The sequence below is a fragment of the Dreissena polymorpha genome, chromosome 3, assembly GCF_020536995.1.
Source record: "Dreissena polymorpha isolate Duluth1 chromosome 3, UMN_Dpol_1.0, whole genome shotgun sequence".
Taxonomy (NCBI): Eukaryota; Metazoa; Mollusca; class Bivalvia; order Myida; family Dreissenidae; genus Dreissena; species Dreissena polymorpha.
In genome coordinates this window covers 81,518,928-81,541,393 of record NC_068357.1, presented here as the reverse complement: position 1 = coordinate 81,541,393, position 22,466 = coordinate 81,518,928, and the positions used below count along the sequence as shown (strand labels likewise).

The 22,466-nt window shown below is 35.4% G+C and overlaps 1 protein-coding gene across 10 annotated transcripts in view; it reads right to left on the bottom strand.

Annotated features, from left to right (window-relative positions):
* Window positions 1-22,466, bottom strand: part of LOC127874963 (MAPK/MAK/MRK overlapping kinase-like) — a 105,394-nt gene that overhangs the window by 14,309 nt on the left and 68,619 nt on the right. For 8 of the 10 annotated variants that reach the window (XM_052419680.1, XM_052419679.1, XM_052419685.1 and 5 more), the window contains 4 exons: window positions 18,555-18,625; window positions 10,796-10,874; window positions 6,475-6,523; window positions 1,981-2,159 (listed from right to left, as the gene is read on the bottom strand). In XM_052419680.1, coding sequence (XP_052275640.1) covers window positions 1,981-2,159; window positions 6,475-6,523; window positions 10,796-10,874; window positions 18,555-18,625 — 378 coding nt within the window. Of the gene's footprint in view, window positions 1-1,980; window positions 2,160-6,474; window positions 6,524-8,096; window positions 8,176-10,795; window positions 10,875-18,554; window positions 18,626-22,466 lie in introns of all 10 variants that reach the window. The other 2 variants (XM_052419687.1, XM_052419681.1) reach the window with 1 other exon arrangement.

The window sequence follows — 22,466 nt, the reverse complement described above, 5'->3', positions numbered from 1 at the left end:
CTTGCAGAAGCTACCTACTACTACTTGCAGAAGCTACCTACTACTATTTGCAGGAGCTACCTACTGCTACTTGCAGAAGCTACCTACTACTACTTGCAGGAGCTACCTGCTGCTACTTGGCTACTTGCAGAAGCTACCTACTACTACTTGCAGAAGCTACCTACTACTATTTGCAGGAGCTACCTACTGCTACTTGCAGGAGCTACCTACTGCTACTTGCAGGAGCTACCTACTTCTACTTGCAGGCGCTACCTACTGCTACTTGCAGGAGCTACCTACTGCTACTTGCAGGAGCTACCTACTTCTACTTGCAGGAGCTACCTTCTGCTACTTGCAGGAGCTACCTACTGCTACTTGCAGGAGCTACCTACTTTGCTACTTGCAGGAGCTACCTACTGCTACTTGCAGGAGATACCTACTTGGCTACTTGCAGGAGCTACCTACTGCTACTTGCAGGAGCTACCTACTTGGCTACTTGCAGGAGCTCCCTACTGCTACTTGCAGGAGCTACCTACTTCACTTGCAGGAGCTACCTACTGCTACTTGCAGGAGCTACCTACTTGGCTACTTGCAGGAGCTACCTACTTCTACTTGCAGGAGCTACCTACTGCTACTTGCAGAAGCTACCTACTACTACTTGCAGGATCTACCTACTACTACTTGCAGGAGCTACCTACTACTACTTGCAGGAGCTACCTACTACTACTTGCAGGAGCTACCTACTGCTACTTGCAGGCGCTACCTACTGCTACTTGCAGGAGCTACCTACTGCTACTTGCAGGAGCTACCTACTGCTACTTGCAACAGCTACCTACTGCTACTTACAGGAGCTACCTACTACTACTTGCAGAAGCTACCTACTGTTACTTGCGGAAGCTACCTACTACTACTAGCAGGAGCTACCTACTGCAGGAGCTACCTACTGCAGAAGCTACCTACTGTTACTTGCAGAAGCTACCTACTACTATTTGCAGGAGCTACCTACTGCTACTTGCAGGAGCTCCCTACTACTATTTGCAGGAGCTACCAACTGCTACTTACAGGAGCGTCCTTCTGATACAACCAAGAAGCTACCTACTACTAATTGCAGGAGCTACCTACTGCTACTTGCAGAAGCTACCTACTGCTACTTGCAGGATCTACCTACTGCTACTTTCAGGAGCTACCTACTGCTACTTGCAGGAGCTACCTACTGCTACTTGCAGGAGCTACCTACTGCTACTTGCAGGAGCTACCTGCTGCTACTTGCAGGAGCTACCTACTACTACTTGCAGGAGCTACCTACTACTACTTGCAGGAGCTACCTACTACTACTTGCAGGAGCTAACTACTACTTCTTGCAGGAGCTACCTACTACTACTTGCAGGAGCTACCTACTGCTACTTGCAGGAGCTACCTACTACTACTTGCAGGAGCTAACTACTACTTCTTGCAGGTGCTACCTACTGCTACTTGCAGGAGCTACCTTCAACTACTTGCAAAAGCTACCTACTGCTAAAACCAAAAAGCTACCTACTACTACTTGCAGGAGCTACCTACCGCTACTTTCAGGAGCTACCTACTACTACTTGCAAAAGCTACCTACTGCTAAAACCAAGAAGCTACCTACTACTATTTGCAGGAGCTACTTATTGCTACTTGCAGGAGCTACCTACTGCTACTTACAAGGGCTACCTACTGCTTCTTGCAAGAACTACCTACTGCTGCTTGCAGGAGCTACGTATTGCTACTTGCAGGAGCTACCTACTAATACTTGCAGGAGCTACCTATTGCTACTTACAGGAGCTACCTACTGCTGCTTGCAGGGGCTTCCTACTGCTACCACCCAGGAGCTACCTTCTGCTACTTGAAAATCATATCCACTGTGTTTTTGCGATCTCAGGTCACTGACAGATATATACAAGTAACAAGAAACCTTAATTGGGTAATGGCTACATACAGATAACAACAAAGACTCCAACATAAAAGAATTTAGTATACCTGATAATTTCAAAGAACACACATCCAACGCTCCACATGTCCATTTTATATGTGTAATACCCATCCGTTAGTAAGCACTCAGGGGCCCTATACCACCTCGTGGAAATATACTCAGTGTACGGCTGCTTGGAGTATATACTCCGACATGAACCAAAGTCTGCTAACTTTAACAAATCTTCCTGCAAACAAAAATAAATATTTTAGGCGCGATCTGGAAAAATTCGACTAAATGCGTGTGCATAAAGTGTCGACCTAAGCAGACACTGTCAACCCTGATTGACCTGTGTGAACTGCGCAGGGTAATCTGGGTAAACACTTTATGCATTAAGACCCATTTAGCAAGGCTCACTTAAATAAAGGCAAATGTTTCCAACCAATACAAGTAACAGGAATCAATAAGCAATATATTATACTAATTAGGTGGGATTTTTAATTTAAAAAAAACACTATTTATTATACGTCTATACAATCAATAAATGTTACATTAATGTATATTTATAAAAGTATACAGTGGAATTTTAAAGGGCAAATATCATTTTCAATTTTGAATTAATTATACTGTCAAGCATTCCATTAACATATAATAGTAAAATGAATTTCATTTACAGGTATCAAAAAACATTGCAATAATAAACATTACAGGTTCATGCTATAATCCAGACTTATTTGCAAATAAAATAAACAAGAGCTGTCAGATGACAGCGCGCTCGACTATTTGAGTGCTTGACAGTATAATATAAGCCATCATAGGGAAATTGTTCAAATTATTCAATAAGGTCAAGGTTATAGTTCAGGTATATTTTCCACAATCTATTGAACATTTGTAAAGACATAAAACAAACTAATAAGATTTTATTTCAAGTTTAATAGCAATAGCTTGGGTGGGAAGTTTGGACGGTCCTTCAAAAATAAAGTAAATAAATATTAGTTTATGTTTTATTAACCATGTTTCAAAGAAACAAATATTCTTTTTGGGTTGGGTAGGGGGGGGGGGGGGGGGGTGAGACGGGGGGTATAATGTTGGGTAGAGTAATTTATTAGACGATCTTTCAAAAATAAAACAAGAGATGTGTTCGTCAGACACACAATGCCCCCTATTGCGCCGCTTTGAAATTATTATTTTTTTACCTTTGACCTTGAAGGATGACCTTGACCTTGAACTTCCACCACTCAAAATGAGCAGCTTCATGAGAACGCCTCTTTGAAAAAAAGTTTTTTTACCTTTGACCTTGAAGGATGACCTTGACCTTGAACTTCTACCACTCAAAATGTGCAGCTTCATGAGAACGCCACTTTGAATTATTAATTTTTTTACCTTTGACCTTGAAGGATGACCTTGACCTTGAATGATGACCTTGACCTTCCACCACTCAAAATGTGTAGCTTCATGAGAACGCCGCTTTGAAACAAATTTTTTTTAACCTTTGACCTTGAAGAATGACCTTGACCTTGAAAGATGACCTTGAACTTCCAACACTCAAAATGTTCAGCTTCATGAGAACGCCGCTTTGAAAAAAATAATAAATAAAATTGACCTTTGACCTTGAAGGATGACCTTGACCTTGAAGGATGACATTGAACTTGAACTTCCACCACTCAAAATGTGCAGCTTCATGAGAACGCCGCTTTAAAACATTTTTTTTTACCTTTGACTTTGAAGGATGACCTTGACCTTCCACCACTCAACATGTGCAGCTTCATTGAGATACACATGCATGCCAAATATCAAGTTGCTATCTTCAATATTGAATAAAATTTCTATTTATCATTTGGCAGGTCTAAAAACCATCTCCCTTTAAAGGTTATTACTTCCCTTGAATTTTGTCCAATCCAACCGGGGGGTAGGGGTGGGTGGAGGGGGGGTGGGGAGGGTCTCACAGTCAATTATGACCATGTCAGACATCACTGACAACCAAGGCCTGTGGTTTAAAATAGATCATAGCCAGAGTTGATCATGTATCTATGGACATAAGTCCACAGGTATGTAATGACCATCAAAGAATTATATCATTAAAAAAAAAACTTTGAAAAATCAATCATTTGGGTTATAAATAATCAAAATAATAAATCTGTACAGTAACTTTGAAAAGAACTTCAATTCTTGGTAAGGAAATATATAATATGAGATTTATAATAATAAATTACTTCGCTTGAAAATAATATCTCTATTTTTAGTAGCAAATAATTAAAAGCCACTACCGTGACTGTAGATTCACCACTCAAAATGTGCAGCTCCATGAGATACACATGCATGCCAAATATATAAAGTGGCTATGTTCAATATTTAATAATTTTCTCCCTTTTAAAAGCTTATTACTTGCCTTAAATTTGTATTTTTTACCGTAGACCGTAAAGGATGACCTTGACCTTGACCTTTTACCACAATGTGTTTGTCAGAAACACAATGCTGCCTACTGCGCCGCTTTGATTTATTAAACAAAAAATATATACGTGGGCAGGTCAGATAACTATGTCCATTTAAAGCTTATTACTTCCCTTGACTTTGTTTTTTCAACCCTAGACCTTGAAGGATGATGTTCACCTTGAAATTTTACCATTTAAAATGTGCAGTTCCATGAGATACACATGCATGCCAAATATCAAGATGCTATCTTCAATATTTAAAAAGTTATGGCCAATGTTAAAGTTTTTCGGACGGACGGACAGACTGACATACTGACTGACGGACAGTTCAACTGCTATATGCCACCCTACCGGGGGCATGAAAAGGAATTTTTTTTTATATATATATATTTATTTTTTGGGGGGGAGGGACAGGGATTCTGGTTTGGTGCGTGGGGTATTGTTTGGGTGGAATCCATTGTGGTATTCAGGTAAGTGTTGTTTTGTCAAAGTTTTAATAAAATCTGATCATAAATAAAGAAGTTATGTGAATTTAACTAAAATTTAGTCTTTTGACATTGAGAGTCAAGTTCATTCAAAGGTCAAGGTCAAATTGAACTTGCCAGGTACAGTACCCTCATGACAGTAAGAAAATATTTGAAGTTTGAAAGCAATAGCTTTGATACTTTAGAAGTCAAGTGGATCTAAACACAAAATTTAACAAAATATTCAGTTACTAAGACAAAAAAGATGCCATTATATTTACAAAATGATTGATACAGTTGTCTGCTCTTGTTTATAGATTGGGGTCATGTTGGTAAAGAAGTTTGCAAAATATGAAAGCAATATGATAAGGGACATTGAAAATATTTGAGGTGGTATGCAAACTTTAACATAGATTTATCAATAATATGCAAATTCTAAGTGAAAAAAGGGCCATAATTCTTACAAAATGCTTGATACAGTTGTCTGCTCTTGTTTATAGGTTGGGGTCATGTTGGTAAAGAAGTATGCAAAATATTAAAGCAATATGTCAAGGGACATAGGAAATATTTGAGGTGGTACGCAAACTTTAACATTTGCACGCTCACGCTCACACTCACGCCGACGCCGGGGTGAGTAGGATAGCTCCACTATATATATTTCATATATAATAGTCGAGCTAAAAATAGATCCAGTATAACAATAGCAGCCTTACTGCATTATTACAATAGCAGCCTTACTTACTCCATTATTACAATAGCAGCTTTACTTACTCCATTATTACAATAGCAGCCTTACCTACTTCATTATTACAATAGCAGCCTTACTTACTCCATTATTACAATAGCAGCCTTACTTAATCCATTATTACAACAGCAGCTTTACTTACTCCATTATTACAATAGCAGCCTTATCTACTTCATAATTACAATAGCAGCCTTACTTACTTCATTATTACAATAGCAGCCTTACTTACTCCATTATTACAATAGCAGGCTTACTTACTTCATTATTACAATAGCAGCCTTACTTACTCCATTATTACAATAGCAGCCTTACTTACTCCATTATTACAATAGCAGCCTTACTTACTCCATTATTACAATAGCAGCCTTACTGCATTATTACAATAGCAGTCTGACTTACTTCATTATTACAATAGCAGCTTTACTTACTCCATTATTACAATAGCAGCCTTACTTATTTCATTATTACAATAGCAGTCTTACTTACTTCATTATTACAATAGCAGCCTTACTTACTCCATTATTACAATAGCAGCCTTACTTACTCCATTTTTACAAAAGCAGTCTTACTTACTCCATTATTACAATAGCAGTCTTACTTACTCAATTAATACAATAGCAGTCTTACTTACTCCATTATTACAATAGCAGCCTTACTTACTCCATTATTACAATAGCAGTCTTACTTACTCCATTATTACAATAGCAGTCTTACTTACTCCATTATTACAATAGCAGTCTTACTTACTCCATTATTACAATAGCAGTCTTACTTACTCCATTATTACAATAGCAGTCTTACTTACTCCATTATTACAATAGCAGTCTTACTTACTCCATTATTACAATAGCAGTCTTACTTACTCCAGTATTACAATAGCAGCCTTACTTACTCCATTATTATAATAGCAGCCTTACTTACTCGAATTAAAATATTTTCAGGTTTAACATCTCGATGGAAGATGCCATTTCTGCAAAATAAAACAGAAGTTTTTTACTTTGGAATAATTTATTATTATGCTTGAACCATAAGCATGACCAATATCACATGTGTGAAGAATTATTTTAGTTTAAAATGAGACTTTTAATACTTATAATATAAACTGTTTCATAAATACAGAAACCAAAAAAATATTGATCCAATTTTAGAAAATAATAATATGTTTTGCAAAAGTAAATCTTTTTAAGACACCTTTATATTGCAAGTAGATAATGTGTCAACTTAAAATAAGTCTATATACATGTGCTTCATAATTAATATTTATAACTAAGCTTTTAAAAGCATGATTTAATGCCCTATTTTGAAATTAAAATCACAATTGAAGATCTCGCACATTTATAAATTGTTACAAGAATACTGCCAAAAATTATGCAGGTTTTTATTATTGATTACAATTACGAGATTATGAGATCAGTACTAAATGATCACAGTTAAACTAATCAAAGATTTAAGGCAGATTATCAAATTAATCTCCAACCCAATCATTGCATAACACCATAACCCTTAGTAGTAACAGCTGGGAGTTCTCTAAATGTGCTCTGTCCAGTTTCAAATGTTATTCTTAATTACCTCATTATTTATTGTCATAACAAACGCAAACCAACATACTGAACAAATAGTTTGGTGTGTAATTGCAACAAGTATAATTATCCATATTTTTAGTCAATAAAGAATGCAGTTTAGCAAAGCAAAGCTGGAAATTCTTAAACATGTATATCAATATTAATTGAGAGAAAGACGTGACAGACCCACTGATGCAAAGCTATAAACATCAGAAATTCTGAGCAAGGTCAAAGAAAAAATTTGCAAGCAGTTGCCATAACAACTTGCTTAAATTTTAATTTCTTTTTTCGTCAGGAAAATGTCTTACACATTTATAAAGCTAGTAAAAAATAACGAAACTGCAAGAATCTTGCCCCTTGTATGCAGGATTTACATGACTGCAAGCGTAAGTGTGTAAATGTGCACATATAAAGGAACTTAGAAGCAAAATAGTTTAGACTATGAAATGAATGAAAAAACAACTGATTACAAATATATTAAAATCAGTTTTTAGCTGCAAGAAAATGGGATAGAGCTAGCCAGGAATATATATCTATGCACACAAACTTATTCAAATAAGGTAAAACTGTAAAGTTGATAGGAAATGTAATATACAAGACAAAAATAAGACAGAAATAATTTACAGGATGACAGAAGAGTAAACATATGTTAGTCTGCAACAAATGTTTGTAGCACCCAGAATGGTTATAAATGGGCCGTGCTCTGTGAAAAGGTGGTTTAATGCATGTGCTTTAGTGTGGTCCCAGATTAGCCTGTGCAGTTTGCACAGGCTCATAAGGGACAACACTTTCCGCTTTTATGATATTTTCGTTTAAAGAAAGTCAGTTTTAGCAAAAATCAAGTTTAGACGGAAAGGGTCCGACTCGTCCCTGATTATCCTTTGCGGACTGCACAGGCTAATCTGTGACAACACTTTGTGCACATGTATTAAACCCCCTTTTCACAGAGTGTGGCTTATATGTATGCACTCCACCCCTCACCTATGCATATGATCTACAGATTTACACAGCTGATACATGTAGGTCTTCACCAACTGCTCAGCAAGTAAATGCCGCTTGCCTAAACAAGGGGAATAATTGGTGTTAAAGTGGCGTGCAGAGTAAACAAAGGGGAGTAACTACCACTGTAATACCACAGTATAATAGCAAGAAAACGGCAAACCAATGGAGCTACTAATGCTTTAAAATAATAAATAAAATGTAAAAAACATGAGTCTTGTATCAGCAATGTGCACTGAAGAAATAGTTCCAGTTATTTATATTTGACCCAACTTGTTTACGGTTAAAATTATTTCTATTGTACCTTAGCTTAATTGGTTACCAACACCTTAGTTGACTCAAGTTTCTTACTAAATACCAATTAAAATGTGATCAGATGAAATCTTGCAACCTGATGACACTAACAAAAGAGACTGATTAAATTAATAAAGGAAACTACTGACAACTTTCACATCCAGATACAAAAAAAGTGAATTCTGTTTCCTTCGAATTGACATCACCTGCAGGCAACATTGTTCTGAGACAAACCAATCATGAAAAAAGTGTATGAACTAAAGTTAAAGAGAATTAAAAAAGTTTGACTTAATAATGCTATGCAAAAGATTTCATGGCAATATGTAGCTGTACAGAAAAAATCAGGCTTTATTAGGTCATTCCGATCAAGATACAACACCGTCATTTCTGAATAATACAATTCTTACATTTATACAATAACTATTGCTGTTCACAGTCTTTGCAATAAAAATAAAGTAGATAATTATCTCATATAGATTGGCCTATCATGGCAAAACCACCATGCAAGTGCAAAAGTGTCATCTTACCTTTAGTTACAGTTACAAGTACATTTCATTTTGTATCAATTAAGAATTAAGAATATTTAATGTACTTTGTATTTGTATTGAGTTGACAAACCTGCTTTGTGTGTTGTGTGTTTTGTTAACACCTTAACACTCAAACCCTCAAATTGATTTGCACAAGTTCTCAACAAAATCTATAGATATCCTTTATCCTTTTCAAAGACCTTTCAAGTATAATGATTATGTTTATCATTATCCCACAATACTGAAGTTTCAATTACTGATCAATGCTAAATGGCGCTATTTTTTTCTAGATGTATTCCACAGCTTTTTTAACCTTGGTCAACCTCTTGTTTCTTTAACCAAATATATCAATAGCAATTTGTGTCGAAGCTAGATTTGTATTTTTTGATGAATTGTTACATCTGATGCCTTATGGATTTATTTGTAATTTTTGACCTACTTTTATAGGAACAACAGTATCCATTTCATGGAAAATGACACAATAAATGCCTGTTGCAAAAAATAAATCATCAAACAATATCAAATGCTTCTTGCTTTTCATTATTTTAACATGTAAATTAGCACATAACATGATTTTTTATGGAATGTGTAAATGTTTTTGAAATTGTATCAAAATTAAATATGCACTAGTATTCTTTCAAGTTTTATCATTACACTATTGTTACAAATCAGAAGCATTTAAAAGTATGAAATTTGTGTTTGTTGAGAACCAAAGAAACTAAATATTGTTTCACATTAGATGAAAAGGCAGGTTGAATACTTTGAATGGTTGCTGTTATCAATTAGAAACATTTTTACAAGAAGTATGTTGTGTATGTTGTGTTAAAACAATTCTTGACAGCATCACATGCATTTACAAATTTTCATGAAGATAATTAACACTCCATTTAACCTTGAAAAATAGTGTTGACCTCTCAGTGTATACTGGTAAGAAAAGAGACAAATCTCAATTAAAACAAGAGATGTGTTTGTCAGAAACACAATGCCCTCTATTGCGCCGCTTTGAAATAAAATTTCAATATATCATTTGGCAGGTTTAGAAATTATCACCCTTTTAAAGCTTATTACTTCCCTTGGATTGTATTTTTTTACTTTTGACCTTGACGGATGACCTTGACCTTTCACCACTCAAAATGTGCAGCTACATGAGATACACATGCATGCCAAATATCAAGTTGCTATCTTCAATATTTCAAAAGTTATTGCAAAACTTTAATTCAAGGTTAAAGTTTTGGGACAGAATGACAGACAGACAGGCCCAAAAAAATACCCCGATTCATTCGATCCGGGGTCATAAAAAGGGAAAAATACCTATTTTAAATAACAAGACCTGTGAAGCTAGGTCTGCATGTACACTTCCTTCACACAAAATCAAAGTAAAATACCACAATCAAATAAGATATTTAATAAAATTAGTTTTTCTATGTTTAGAAACAGCGACCTAGACCAGACTAGCACCAAAAGCAACCCCCTCCCTTAATTGCAGGACTTAGTGATGGAACTAGGTCAGTGACCTCAAAACATGACCCCAAAACTTCTTAAGTTTCTATTGAATATCTGAAGTAGAAAAAGTTATATGGAGAACATGCACATTTGGGTGGGCAGTTTATCTTAGATTTGAATGATTTAATAATAATAATATATTAATGAAAAGTAAGCTAAAAATACAAGCATACCAGGATGTACCAATTAATGCTTTTTCTAAAAAAAATCAAGAATTGTTTTAAACATCCATACCCAGTAAAGGAAAAGAAAGTGGGGTAGAAATGTGTTGCTAGTGTATAAATCGGTTGCTAAGGATAGTTGCTATGGTGATTTTTGCACTCTACTGAGTGGGCTCCCTGGAGTTTTCTCCCTTACCTATGCATATGTTCAACTGATTTACACAGTTGATACATGTAATTTTTAACCTTTCTTTCTGGTAAATAATGCCGCTTTCCTAAAACAAAATTTACAAAGGTTCATATCCATATAAACAAATGGCACCATCTTTTAGGTACAAATTCAAATGCATGCATCTAAAAGGCTAGCTGAAATAACAGAAATTACATAAATTGTAATTAGACACATTTCTTGCATAAAATATCACAATCTACACTGTAAATCTCTGAGGAATCTATATTTTCATCAAGTTTGAACATAATAGAGTAAAACAAGAAACGGTAGGTTTTACTATGATCTGTTGGCAAATGTATCAAAATAATTTATAAGTTGTGTCTGATGGGAATCCATGAAAACCATAAAAGCACATGTATGGCAACAAATATCAGGATCGCAATTAGGACAGGAGTATGGCAGACATAAAAGCTTTCATGTATATTTCATGACTTCAGGCACATATATTGCATGACAACTTGCAAACTTATCTCGCAAATAAATCACAAAATTTAACGGTATCTGAAAGTTTGATAAAAAAGGACAAGTCTAATTTAGGCAGCTCAAAGCATTAACCATAAATTCCCACATTTCATAATATATAAACAAAAGACACTTGCGTATGATCACATAAGATGATTTTTCCAATTTTTTGTGTGTTTTAATTTGGAAAGGAGAGAGAAACATTTTGCCAATGAGACCAGACTCAACAGATCTGACTTATTAAAAGCAGTGTACAAAACATAGTGTACAACGCATAGTGTACAAAACATAGTGTACAACCCATCAATACGATCCTCATTCTGGGAAAACAGGGCTTAATGACTGTGCATAAAGTGTTGTCCCAGATTAGCCTGTGCAGTCTGAACTAGCTCATTAGGGACCACACTTTCTACTTTTATGAAATTTCTTTTAAAGAAAGTGTTTTAAAGGAAGTCTTCACGAAACCCAGACCCAGTCAAGACAGAAAGCATCATCCCTGCTTAGCATGCACAGACTGCACAGGCTAATCTGGGACAACACTTAACACACATGCATTTAGCCTCATTTTTCCAGGCTCATATATTTTTTACTATTAAATCCTATGGAGATTTTGTATGTACTTGTTTCTATTATAAGTACACATTGATCTATAATCAGTATTCCATATACATGCATCCATTAACAACATAGAACATGTCATGATGGAACAAAAATAACTCAATAAATTTTTACCATACATTTGCTTAGGCAATAGAAAATAAATACCTAGATTCTCATCCAAATTTTGGGGTGGGTGGGTTTTTATTTTTTAATTTTCATTTTATGTGTCGGACCTATATATAAGTTATGAAATGTTCACAAATTTGTTGGTTTATATTCATAATGCCTATGTATGTGTGTGTGTGTGTGTGTGTGTGTGTGTGTGTGTGTGTTGTGTGTGTGTGTGTGTGTGTGTGTGTGTGTTGTGTGTGTGTGTGTGTTGTGTGTGTGTGTGTGTGTGTGTAATGTATGTATGTATGTATGTATGTATGTATGTATGTATGTATGTATGTATGTATGTATGTATGTATGTATGTATGTATGTATGTATGTATGTATGTATGTATGTATGTATGTATGTATGTATGTATGTATGTATGTATGTATGTATGTATGTATGTATGTATGTATGTATGTATGTATGTATGTATGTATGTATGTATGTATGTATGTATGTATGTATGTATGTATGTATGTATGTATGTATGTATGTATGTATGTATGTATGTATGTATGTATGTATGTATGTATGTATGTATGTATGTATGTATGTATGTATGTATGTATGTATGTATGTATGTATGTATGTATGTATGTATGTATGTATGTATGTATGTATGTATGTATGTATGTATGTATGTATGTATGTATGTATGTATGTATGTATGTATGTATGTATGTATGTATGTATGTATGTATGTATGTATGTATGTATGTATGTATGCATGTACATGCATGCATGCATGCATGCATGTATGTATGTATGTATGCATGCATGCATGCATGCATGCATGCATGCATGCATGCATGTATGTATGTATGTATGTATGTATGTATGTTTGTATGTTTGTATGTATGTATGTTTGTATGTATGTATGTATGTGAAATTATATAGAATAAAAGAAATACATTATCAAAATTTGACTATTGTGTTTTATTTTACCCTTTTAATATCATGTTAATCATATTCTGACATTCAATAAAACATTGACTAGACAAAGTATTAAAGAAAATGCAAATCTGTAACATAAGAGAATAAAATTTCCTTGGCAGCCGACAGCTTGACTTCTTGTAACATCGGGTGACACCTGTGTCAATTCTAATTCATTTCGGCAGACAAAAGCACAGAAATTTTCGGGTGGTCAGCTTTTAACGATGGGGCTTGATCATACGAACCACAAATGACCTCATCGTACGTACAGGTCCGCGAGAGTTAAAGTTTCTGCACATTTTGACACCCTGTACCAATCGTTCACGGTTGTAACACCGTTTTTACACCTCAAAATAAGAAACATTTTGTTGTTGTTTGCGCTCGATCACAAAAATTTCAGACAACACTCGTGCGCCGTTAAAAATCAATAAGGCCTTAGAAAAAAAGGTTTGCTTTCTGGTTACATGCCCCCAAAAATGTGGGTCAGAAGGTAGGCTTTTTTTCTCACCACAACACTTTATTGCATATTTAACTCAATGAGAATGTAACTATTTTCAGGTATAAGCAGTGTGAAATGCATCATGACAACATAGTACTAACTTTCAGATATAGTTCTTAACAAAAAGAAGTTTGATTCATATTGTCTTTAACTGTAAATTACTGTACAAATAAATATTCTTTGAAAACTAAAGACTGCATTTTGAATTAAGCATTTATTAACTAGAGTAAATGTCAATGAAACAAAACATTAACAAAAATAACAGTTCTGAACGATTCAGACGCTTTCCAAAGTTGCGTAAGTTTCGGACATAAAATTCGGATGTGGATTTTGTAACAGAAAAAAAACTTTTGTTTTTATCTGAAAATTACTGTACAAATAAATATTCTTTGAAAACAAAAGAATGCATTTTGAATAAAGCATTTATTGACTAGAATTAATGTCAATGAAACAAAACATTCACACAAAAAAACAGTTCTGAACGATTCAGACGCTTTCCGCAGTTGCGTAAATTTCAGACATAAAATTCGAATGCGGATTTCGTACCAGAAAAAAACGTTTGAGTTGGCGGTTGAAAACAGGGTAGGTCGGGTAACCGGAAACAAGACTTCTTTTTTTAGGCCAAAGGGTCTCGGAGACATTGAGTTGCCGATTCACACTTTGCTATGTTTTAGCTTTCAGCCGTTTCGTTCTTAGTATTTTGCGGCTCGATTTTTTTTACGGATTTTTTTTTCAAATAAAAAATGTTCGGGCGGGACGATTTAGGAGGGGCGGGCGGGGATGAGAATCTAGGAATTTATTTTCTATGGCCTTATTGGTAAAAAAAATAAAGGTTATTACACCAGACAAAAAGCAGATTTTTTAATAGTCCAATTTCAAACGCACAATGAAGCAATTAGCTCTAATTTCCAATAATCGCTAACTGAAAAGAAAAATATAATTGAAAAAGATATTATTTCTTAACGTTTTCCTATGAAATTTTAATTATCTTTTGTAACATGATAAGACAGTGGAGAATTGTTAGAAGTATCCATTCAGTCACGCAACTTTTGGAGAAATGTTAGTAGTATCCATTCAATCACGCAACTTTTGTTTCTTCCTATTCAACGAACTTTAACAAGTAATAGCCTCTAAACTACAACTTCAATATGAAAACTCTGGCCCTGTTTGCTCCAGTGTCAAATACTTCAATGCTAAAAAAAGACCTATGGTCTCATTAAGTTTGTTTTACTGGATGATGTTTGCAAAAGGTAGAAATTGCAAGTAAAGCTTTTGGACAATTTTGTGGTGGTATTATTACAGCATTTGTCATAAACCAGTTAGAACAAAACAACATTCAGTTGTGTAAGCAATCTAATCTGAAAATACAGTCTTGATTTTATTAAAAGGTGTTTAAAAAAAACATGAATGCGGCAGATTAGATCCTTTTTTTTCAAATCATATGGCTTTTAATTTGCTCTTTATTTAAAAATCATTAAGACATAATTTTTATATCAATGCTAATCATACCAGATTAGCAGATACCAGACCAGATATCATACTTTTGTGGTGTAATGGATATGGTGTCTGCCTAGCGACCAGGAGGTCAGGGGTTCGATCCCCACCGTGGGAGCGTTCTTTAGATATCCCCCAAAGACATCAAGTACTGGTTCTAGGCCCAGGAAACGGACTCGAGAGCGTTAATATAAGCCTAAAGCTTTCGATGCAATCAAGCTAAAATAAATAGGTTTAAACTAAGTTGAAACTAATCATACCAGATGACTGTTTGCCACATGTCTAGCCATGGTCATGTTGCAATTATGTAAAAAGCTGCACAATTGCCTTGTTTGACCATTGACCTTGACCTTTGTGCAAGAGGGATAACACTCGCCAGCAACATGCCTTCTGCATATGGACCGCATTTTGGTAGATAATATTTAAACTGCAGCATGATAAATTAACTTACTGTTTACTTTTGTATCCTTTGTATTGGACATCTGACCTATTAATGTGACCTTGACCTTTTAGCTAGGAAGACAGGTCAAGCAGATTAAAAGTCATTTCTAGACGGTTAATATTTGTGGCGAGTTATTTCATTTTATTATTGTATTATGGCCAATCACGACATTTGAACTACTCACTGGGAAATTTGTCAACAGATTTTAAACAGTAGGGGGGTATAATGTGGGGTGGGGTTATTTATTAGATGATGTTTAAAAAAAAAAATTATTTTTTTGGGGGGTGGGGGGGGGTAGGAGGGTGATGTGATATAATGTGGGGTGGGGTAATTTATTAGATGATGTTTAAAAAAAAAATATGTTTTTTTTTTTGGGGGGGGGGGGGGTAGGGGGGTGAGAGGGTGGTATATTGTGGGGTGTGGTAATTTATAAGATGATGTTTAAAAAAATTGGGGGGGGGGAGGTTGGGGGGGGGGGGAAGGGATTCTGGGTAAGGGCGTGGGGTATTGTTTGGGTGGAATCCATTGTGGTATTCAGGTAAGTGTTGTTTTGTCAAAGTAATAATAAAATGTGATCATAAATAAAGAAGTTATGGCAATTTAAGCAAAATGTTCAATTATCTAAGTGTAAAAGGGGCCATAATTATGTCAAATGCTTGATACAGTGATCTGCTCTTGCTTATAGGTTGGGGTCATGCTGGTTAACAAGTATGCAACATAAAAAAGCAATATGTCAAAGGATATAGGAAATATTTGGGGTAGTACGCAAACTTTAACATAGATTTATCAATAATATGCATATACTAAGTATAAAAGGGGCAATAATTATGACAAAATGCTTGATAGAGTTGTCGGCTCTTGTTTATACGTTGGGGTGATGTTGGCAAACAAGTATGGAAAATATGAAAGCAATATGTCAAGGGACAATGAAAATAAATGGGGTAGTACGAAAACTTGAACATTTGCTGCATATTCTAAGTGAAAAAGGGGCCATAATTATGACAAAATGCTTGATAGAGTTGTCTGCTCTTGTTTATAGGTTGGGGTCATGTTGGTAAACAAGTATGCAAAATATGAAAGCAATATGTCAAGGGACAATGAAAATAATTGGGGTAGTATGAAACCTTTAACATTTGCACGCTAACGCTAACACTAACGCTAACGCCGACGCCGGGGTGAGTAGGATAGCTCCACTATATATATTTCATGTATAATAGTAGAGCTAAAAATTGCTTGATCAATTTAAAAGTTACAGACCCGATAAAAAATGACATACCAACTCATTCCCTAAAACACATGCGGCATCCACTAAAATATACTTGACCATTGTGACAGCTATATAAAGCATTTTTTGCAAGAAATTGCACAAAACAACAGAATGAACTTGACCTTTGTGCTTAGGGACACATGCATTGCTAGCAGCACTTCCTCAACAAAGTAAGCTAGTGTGGCATGTTATTTTAACACTGCTGTTTGAATAGCTGGTTACAGTCTGCTCAGGCAATATTGTGACCATACTTTGAGCATGGATCTTTTTTGTGTATGACCCGGAAGTTTGTTGACAATAATTCAAGGATTATTTGTTTTCCAGCATTTTGTCTAACACCTTTAATGACATGGTGCTTAGAATTGTTGGTTAAACCAGTTAAGTGAATACTTTAATTCAAACAGGGATTTTTTTTCTTCTTTATAAAGCACCGGTAAATGTCACTTTCCCAATCGGGAAAAAAAATACAAATTTCCCAATTGCTGTAAAAAAAAATCCCAATTCAAGGTTTTCATTTTATTTTTTTTATATTATTTTTTTTAATAAATAAATGCGACATTATGTTTGATTCCATATGCAGCTCTATGGCTTGAACCTAAGTAAATATAATATTGACAACTTGGCAGCAATGAGTTATACATTTTAAAGTATTTGGGAGCAAAAATTCAAATACTCCAATTTCCCAATGTGGAGAATTCAGGAAGCAAATTTTAACAACTTTACATTTTTTTGTGCAAATTTTTTACAATTGGGATGGTACTGGTACTTTTCCATATTAGGCAGAAAAAATCGCTGTCAAAATATGTAACAAAGTTTGCAATGAGTAGAATTAGTTTACAAACTGTGTCAATTTAAAATGTAGGTTGGAAAATTCTAAATACAGGGATACACATCTTAACTTAAGGTCAGAAATAAAAGAGTAGCATTCTGTGAAAATGGTGCTAAATGCATGTGATTAGCCTGTGCAGTCTGCACAGTCTGCTATAATCTGGGACGACACTTTCTGCTTTTATTGACTTCTTTGTTTCAAGAAACAAACATTCATTCTAGGCAGAAAGTGTCTTCTGTGCCCTCTTTAGCCTGTAAAGAATGCCATGGCTAATCTGGGACGACACTTAATGCACACACATGAAGTCCCATTTTCCCAAAGCACAGCTTATATATAGGCTGTACCATAACATTGTGTATGGAACAATCTGATTGGCTCAGGAAAGGGCATCTGTACTTTATATGACCCATTTATGCCAAGCTTAAAGAACTTTTCAACCAATAATTACAATGACCCAATAGGAAATGAGATGTATCAGTCTGACTCTGGGAAAACAGGGTTAAATGCACTTGGTAAAGTGTCATCCCAGATTTCCCTGTAAAGTTTGTAAGGCTACACTTGGTAAAGTGTCATCCCAGATTTCCATGTAACGTTTGCAAGGCTAATCAAGGATGACCCTTTTTCTGCTTTGATTGAATTTTCATTTAACCCTTTGAGTGCTGGAACCGAATTTTGAAGGCCTTTGCAAACAGTTTGGATCCAGATGAGACGCCACAGAACGCGGCGTCTCATCAGGATCCAAACTGTTTGCTATTCTGATAGTATTCTTTGAAAAAAAATCGAAGAAAATGCTAATTTTAGAAATTCAGCAGAAGACATTTTAGCAGACGACAAATTTCCCAGCATGCAAAGGTTTAAAGTAAGTCTCTTCTGAGTGAAAATCCAGTTTTGGCAGAAAGTTTTGACCCCCATTAGCCTGGGTAGACTGCACTGGAAGCTAATCTGGGATGACACTTTACGCACATGAATTAAGTCCCATTTTTCCAGAGCATAACCGGTATCTTTTTCACTTGTTTGGAACAATTTTACATGGTACCTACCTCGTATGAGTTCATATATGTTCATATCCATCAATTCACAAATAAGGACTAGAGTTCCACTTTTCTTGTCACTGTAAATGGAAAACAAATTGGTGCATTTTTTAATTGATATTTTGTAAACTGTGAAAAATAAGTTGATTACGCATGCTTTCATTAAAGAGTACTTGAACATTCCTAGGAAGTCTTAATTAAAAATAAACAATAATACTCTTTGGCTTATATTCATCTTCTTTCATAAATATTAAAATTTAATACATATGAACTATATTGGTGATAAAGGAATTCACAAACTAAATTTCGATTGCAGGTGAAAGAGGTAAATTCAAATAAGACAAGAGCACCGCCTTGCGGGTGCAGACCGCTCATCTATTTTCTTTTTAAAGGTGAAGGGACTCTCATTTTCAATCACAAAGGAGGGAGGGGTGGAGTGAAGAGGGGGGGGGATTCTTGGGTGCGATGGTTGGACGGTATTTGAAACATAAAATAATACAAATAAATATTTGTGTTTTTTAACCGTTTAAAAAAAAAAAAAAACTTGGGGGAGGGGGTGAGGTGGGGGGGGGGGGGGGTATAGTGTGAGGGTGTGGTGGTAATTTGTGAAATAATCTTAAAAAAAAAAAAATGGGGGGGGGGTGAGGTGGGTGGTATAGTGTGAGGGTGTGGTGGTAATTTGTGAGATGATCTTAAAAAATAAAAAAATAAATAAAAATAACGGGGGGGGATTCGGGTGGGGGGAGGGGGGTGGGGGGGATTCTTGGGTGAGATGGTTGGAGGGTATTTCAAACATAAAATAATAAAAATAAATAGTTGTGTTTTTTAACTGTTTAAAAAAAAAATTTGGGGGGGGGGGGGTATAGTGTGAGGGTGTGGTGGTAATTTGTGAGATGATCTTAAAAAAAAAAATTGGGGGGGGGGTGAGGTGGGGGGGGGATATAGTGTGAGGGTGTGGTGGTAATTTGTGAGATGATCTTAAAAAAATAAATAAAAATAACGAGGGGGATTAGGGTGGGGGGAGGGGGGTGGGGGGGGATTCTTATGTTCGATGGTTGGAGGGTATTTCAAACATAAAATAATAAGTATAAATAGTTGTGTTTTTAACCGTTTAAAAAAAAATTGGGGGGGGGGTGTTGGTGGGGTATAGTGTGAGGGTGTGGTGGTCATTTGTGAGATGATCTTAAAAAAAAAATAAGGGGGGGGATTCGGGGGGGGGGGGGGGAAGGGGGGGGCACGGGGGATTGTTTGGGTGGAGTCTATTGTGGTATGTCAGGTAAGAGTAGTTTTTTCAAAGTATCAATCAAATCTAATCATAAAAAGAGAAGTTATGGCAATTTTAGCAAAATTTCATAATTTGACCTTGAGAGTCAAGGTCATTCAAAGGTCAAGGTAAAATTCAACTTGCCAGGTACAGTAACCTCATGATAGCATGAAAGTATTTGAAGTTTGAAAGCAATAGCAAGTTTTAATGCAAAAGCATTGATACTTTCTGAAAAAAAGTGGACCTAAACGCAAAACTTAACCAAAATTTTCAATTTTCTAAGTATAAAAAGGGCACATAATTCAGTCAAAATGCACGCCAGAGTTATCTAACTTTGCCTGCCCAGTCCCCTTATGATAGTAAGTAAGTGTACCAAGTTTGAATGCAATAGCATTGATACTTTCTGAGAAAAGTAGACCTAAACGCAAAACTTAACCGGACGCCGACGTCGACGCCGACGCTGACGCCGACGCCAAGGTGATGACAATAGCTCATAAGTTTTTTTCAAAAAATAGATGAGCTAAAAATTATTAATTATTGTAAGTAGTTTAATAATTCAGAGACCTAAGAGAAAATTTTGTTTAAACTGCATAGTCTTTTGAAACTTCAATCCCTGCAATTATATCCTTTTAAAATGTAACAAGGAAGTGATGCTATGATTTAAAACATAAATATTTATACATCACATCCTTAAAATGATGGTATGTAGCATAAATGTCTAACAAAAGACTTTCAAACTTTCTCCATGACAGCCTTACCCCATCAAATTCCTTTTATTTTTCAGCTATTCGCCTTTACCACATAGATACGTATTTTGATGCATTTTTATTCCCTTAGAAAGTAACATTTAATTATATACCTTTCTAACTAGATTCGAGATTTGAAGCTTATTTCCAACCCTTAGTTACTGATGAGCAGCAAACAGCATACAACCTGAACAGCCTGTGAGTTGCTCGCAGGTTGTTCTGGCTTTATGCTGGTTGCAAAAGCCATTTTTACTTTGCTTCTTATGGGGGAAAGGGTTAATATTTATTAACAGAGGACTAACAGGTCAAATTTACATGTACCCCACAAAGCCTTTGTCACAAACAAGTGCTTATCACTTTTGCCAGCATAGAGAGATACATCCATTTACAAACGTGCAGTGTTTTGACTATAGTAGTCTTATAGTTTACCTTTAATTGTAACCTTGACATTGGATCTAAGGGCCTGCTGCTTACAAAATGACCTGCTATATGTTTGGCTTCTTACATGCTATTGTCTATTAACACATGAGTGACAATTGACAAATGATTGTACATTGAAAAATGATTTGGCATTTACATTTGATTGGATTTTTACATGATTTTCAATTGACCACACAGGAGTGGCAATTGACAAGTGATTTTTTATTAACAATACGACCCTTTCCAGTTTGCAAGGATGCTATACCCATGTTTGGCCATTTAAAATGTTTGCATGTTTATACATAGTAAGTATTTACACATGATTATCTGTTTACACATGTTAAGCTATTTACACATCAGGCTTTTTCCGCTCCATTTTGGGAATACGCCACACTGGAATTTTGGGAATTTCGCGTCGTGAAAACCCTCATTTTGGGGAAAAAATTATTCGCAAAATTCGCTCAATTGGGAAAAATTATCGCATGTAAATAGTGTTTCTTATATTTCAAAGAAGCTGTCAACTTGTAAATAACGACTATTTTGATAACTTATTGTTAAAATTTTACAAAGTATTATGAAAATGTGAGATAAGTGCAGGTTTTTTAATCTGAATTTGGAGAAAAGGCCTGGCCTTTTTTGAGGTGAAAAAAATCGTGCGAAGCGCCGGATTTTGAGGAAAATAAGGAAAGTCTTAAATAATCATTAACATATTTTACAGTTTTTAAAACAAATTCAATGCAACAGATAATTTAATTATGCAACACTTTCTATTTTCTACACCGGATAAGGTTAACTTATATATTTTAAGTTAAAAAAAAAACAAATATATTTTTTTTTTGGAATTGGGATTTTATTTTTCAATTGGGAAAAAAACAACCAGATTTGCATTGGGAATGGGGCCGAATTTCGGACCCGTGGCATAGGGCAGAAAAAGCCTGCACATGATTGACTATTGTCACACAATTGACACAATAATGGCTATTGGCACAATGTTAAATATTTACACATGTTTTACTGTTGTCACACCGTTGACAAATGACTGCTACTGACAAATATATATATGACTACATACATATGATTGGACATTGACACATGTTGGACATTAACACATGATTGGTCACACATGGCTTAATGGTTATGGTGTCTGCCACAGTGACCTAAAGGTCACAGGTTCTATTTTCACTGTGGGAGTGTTCTTTGGATCTCCCCCAAAGCACCAAGAACTGGACCAGTGATCCTACCTTGGAAACAGCTCAATAGTGTTTCAAATAGCCTTAAACGTTTAATTCAAACCAGCTTAAATGAAAAGGTTTAAACGCATGATGGCTATTTACAAATGATCTCCTATCGACTCATGTTCAGCTATTGACCCATGTTCAGCTATTGACACATGTTCAGCTATTGACCCATGTTTAGCTATTGACCCATGTTCAGCTATTGACCCATGTTCAGCTATTGACCCATGTTCAGCTATTGACCCATGTTCAGCTA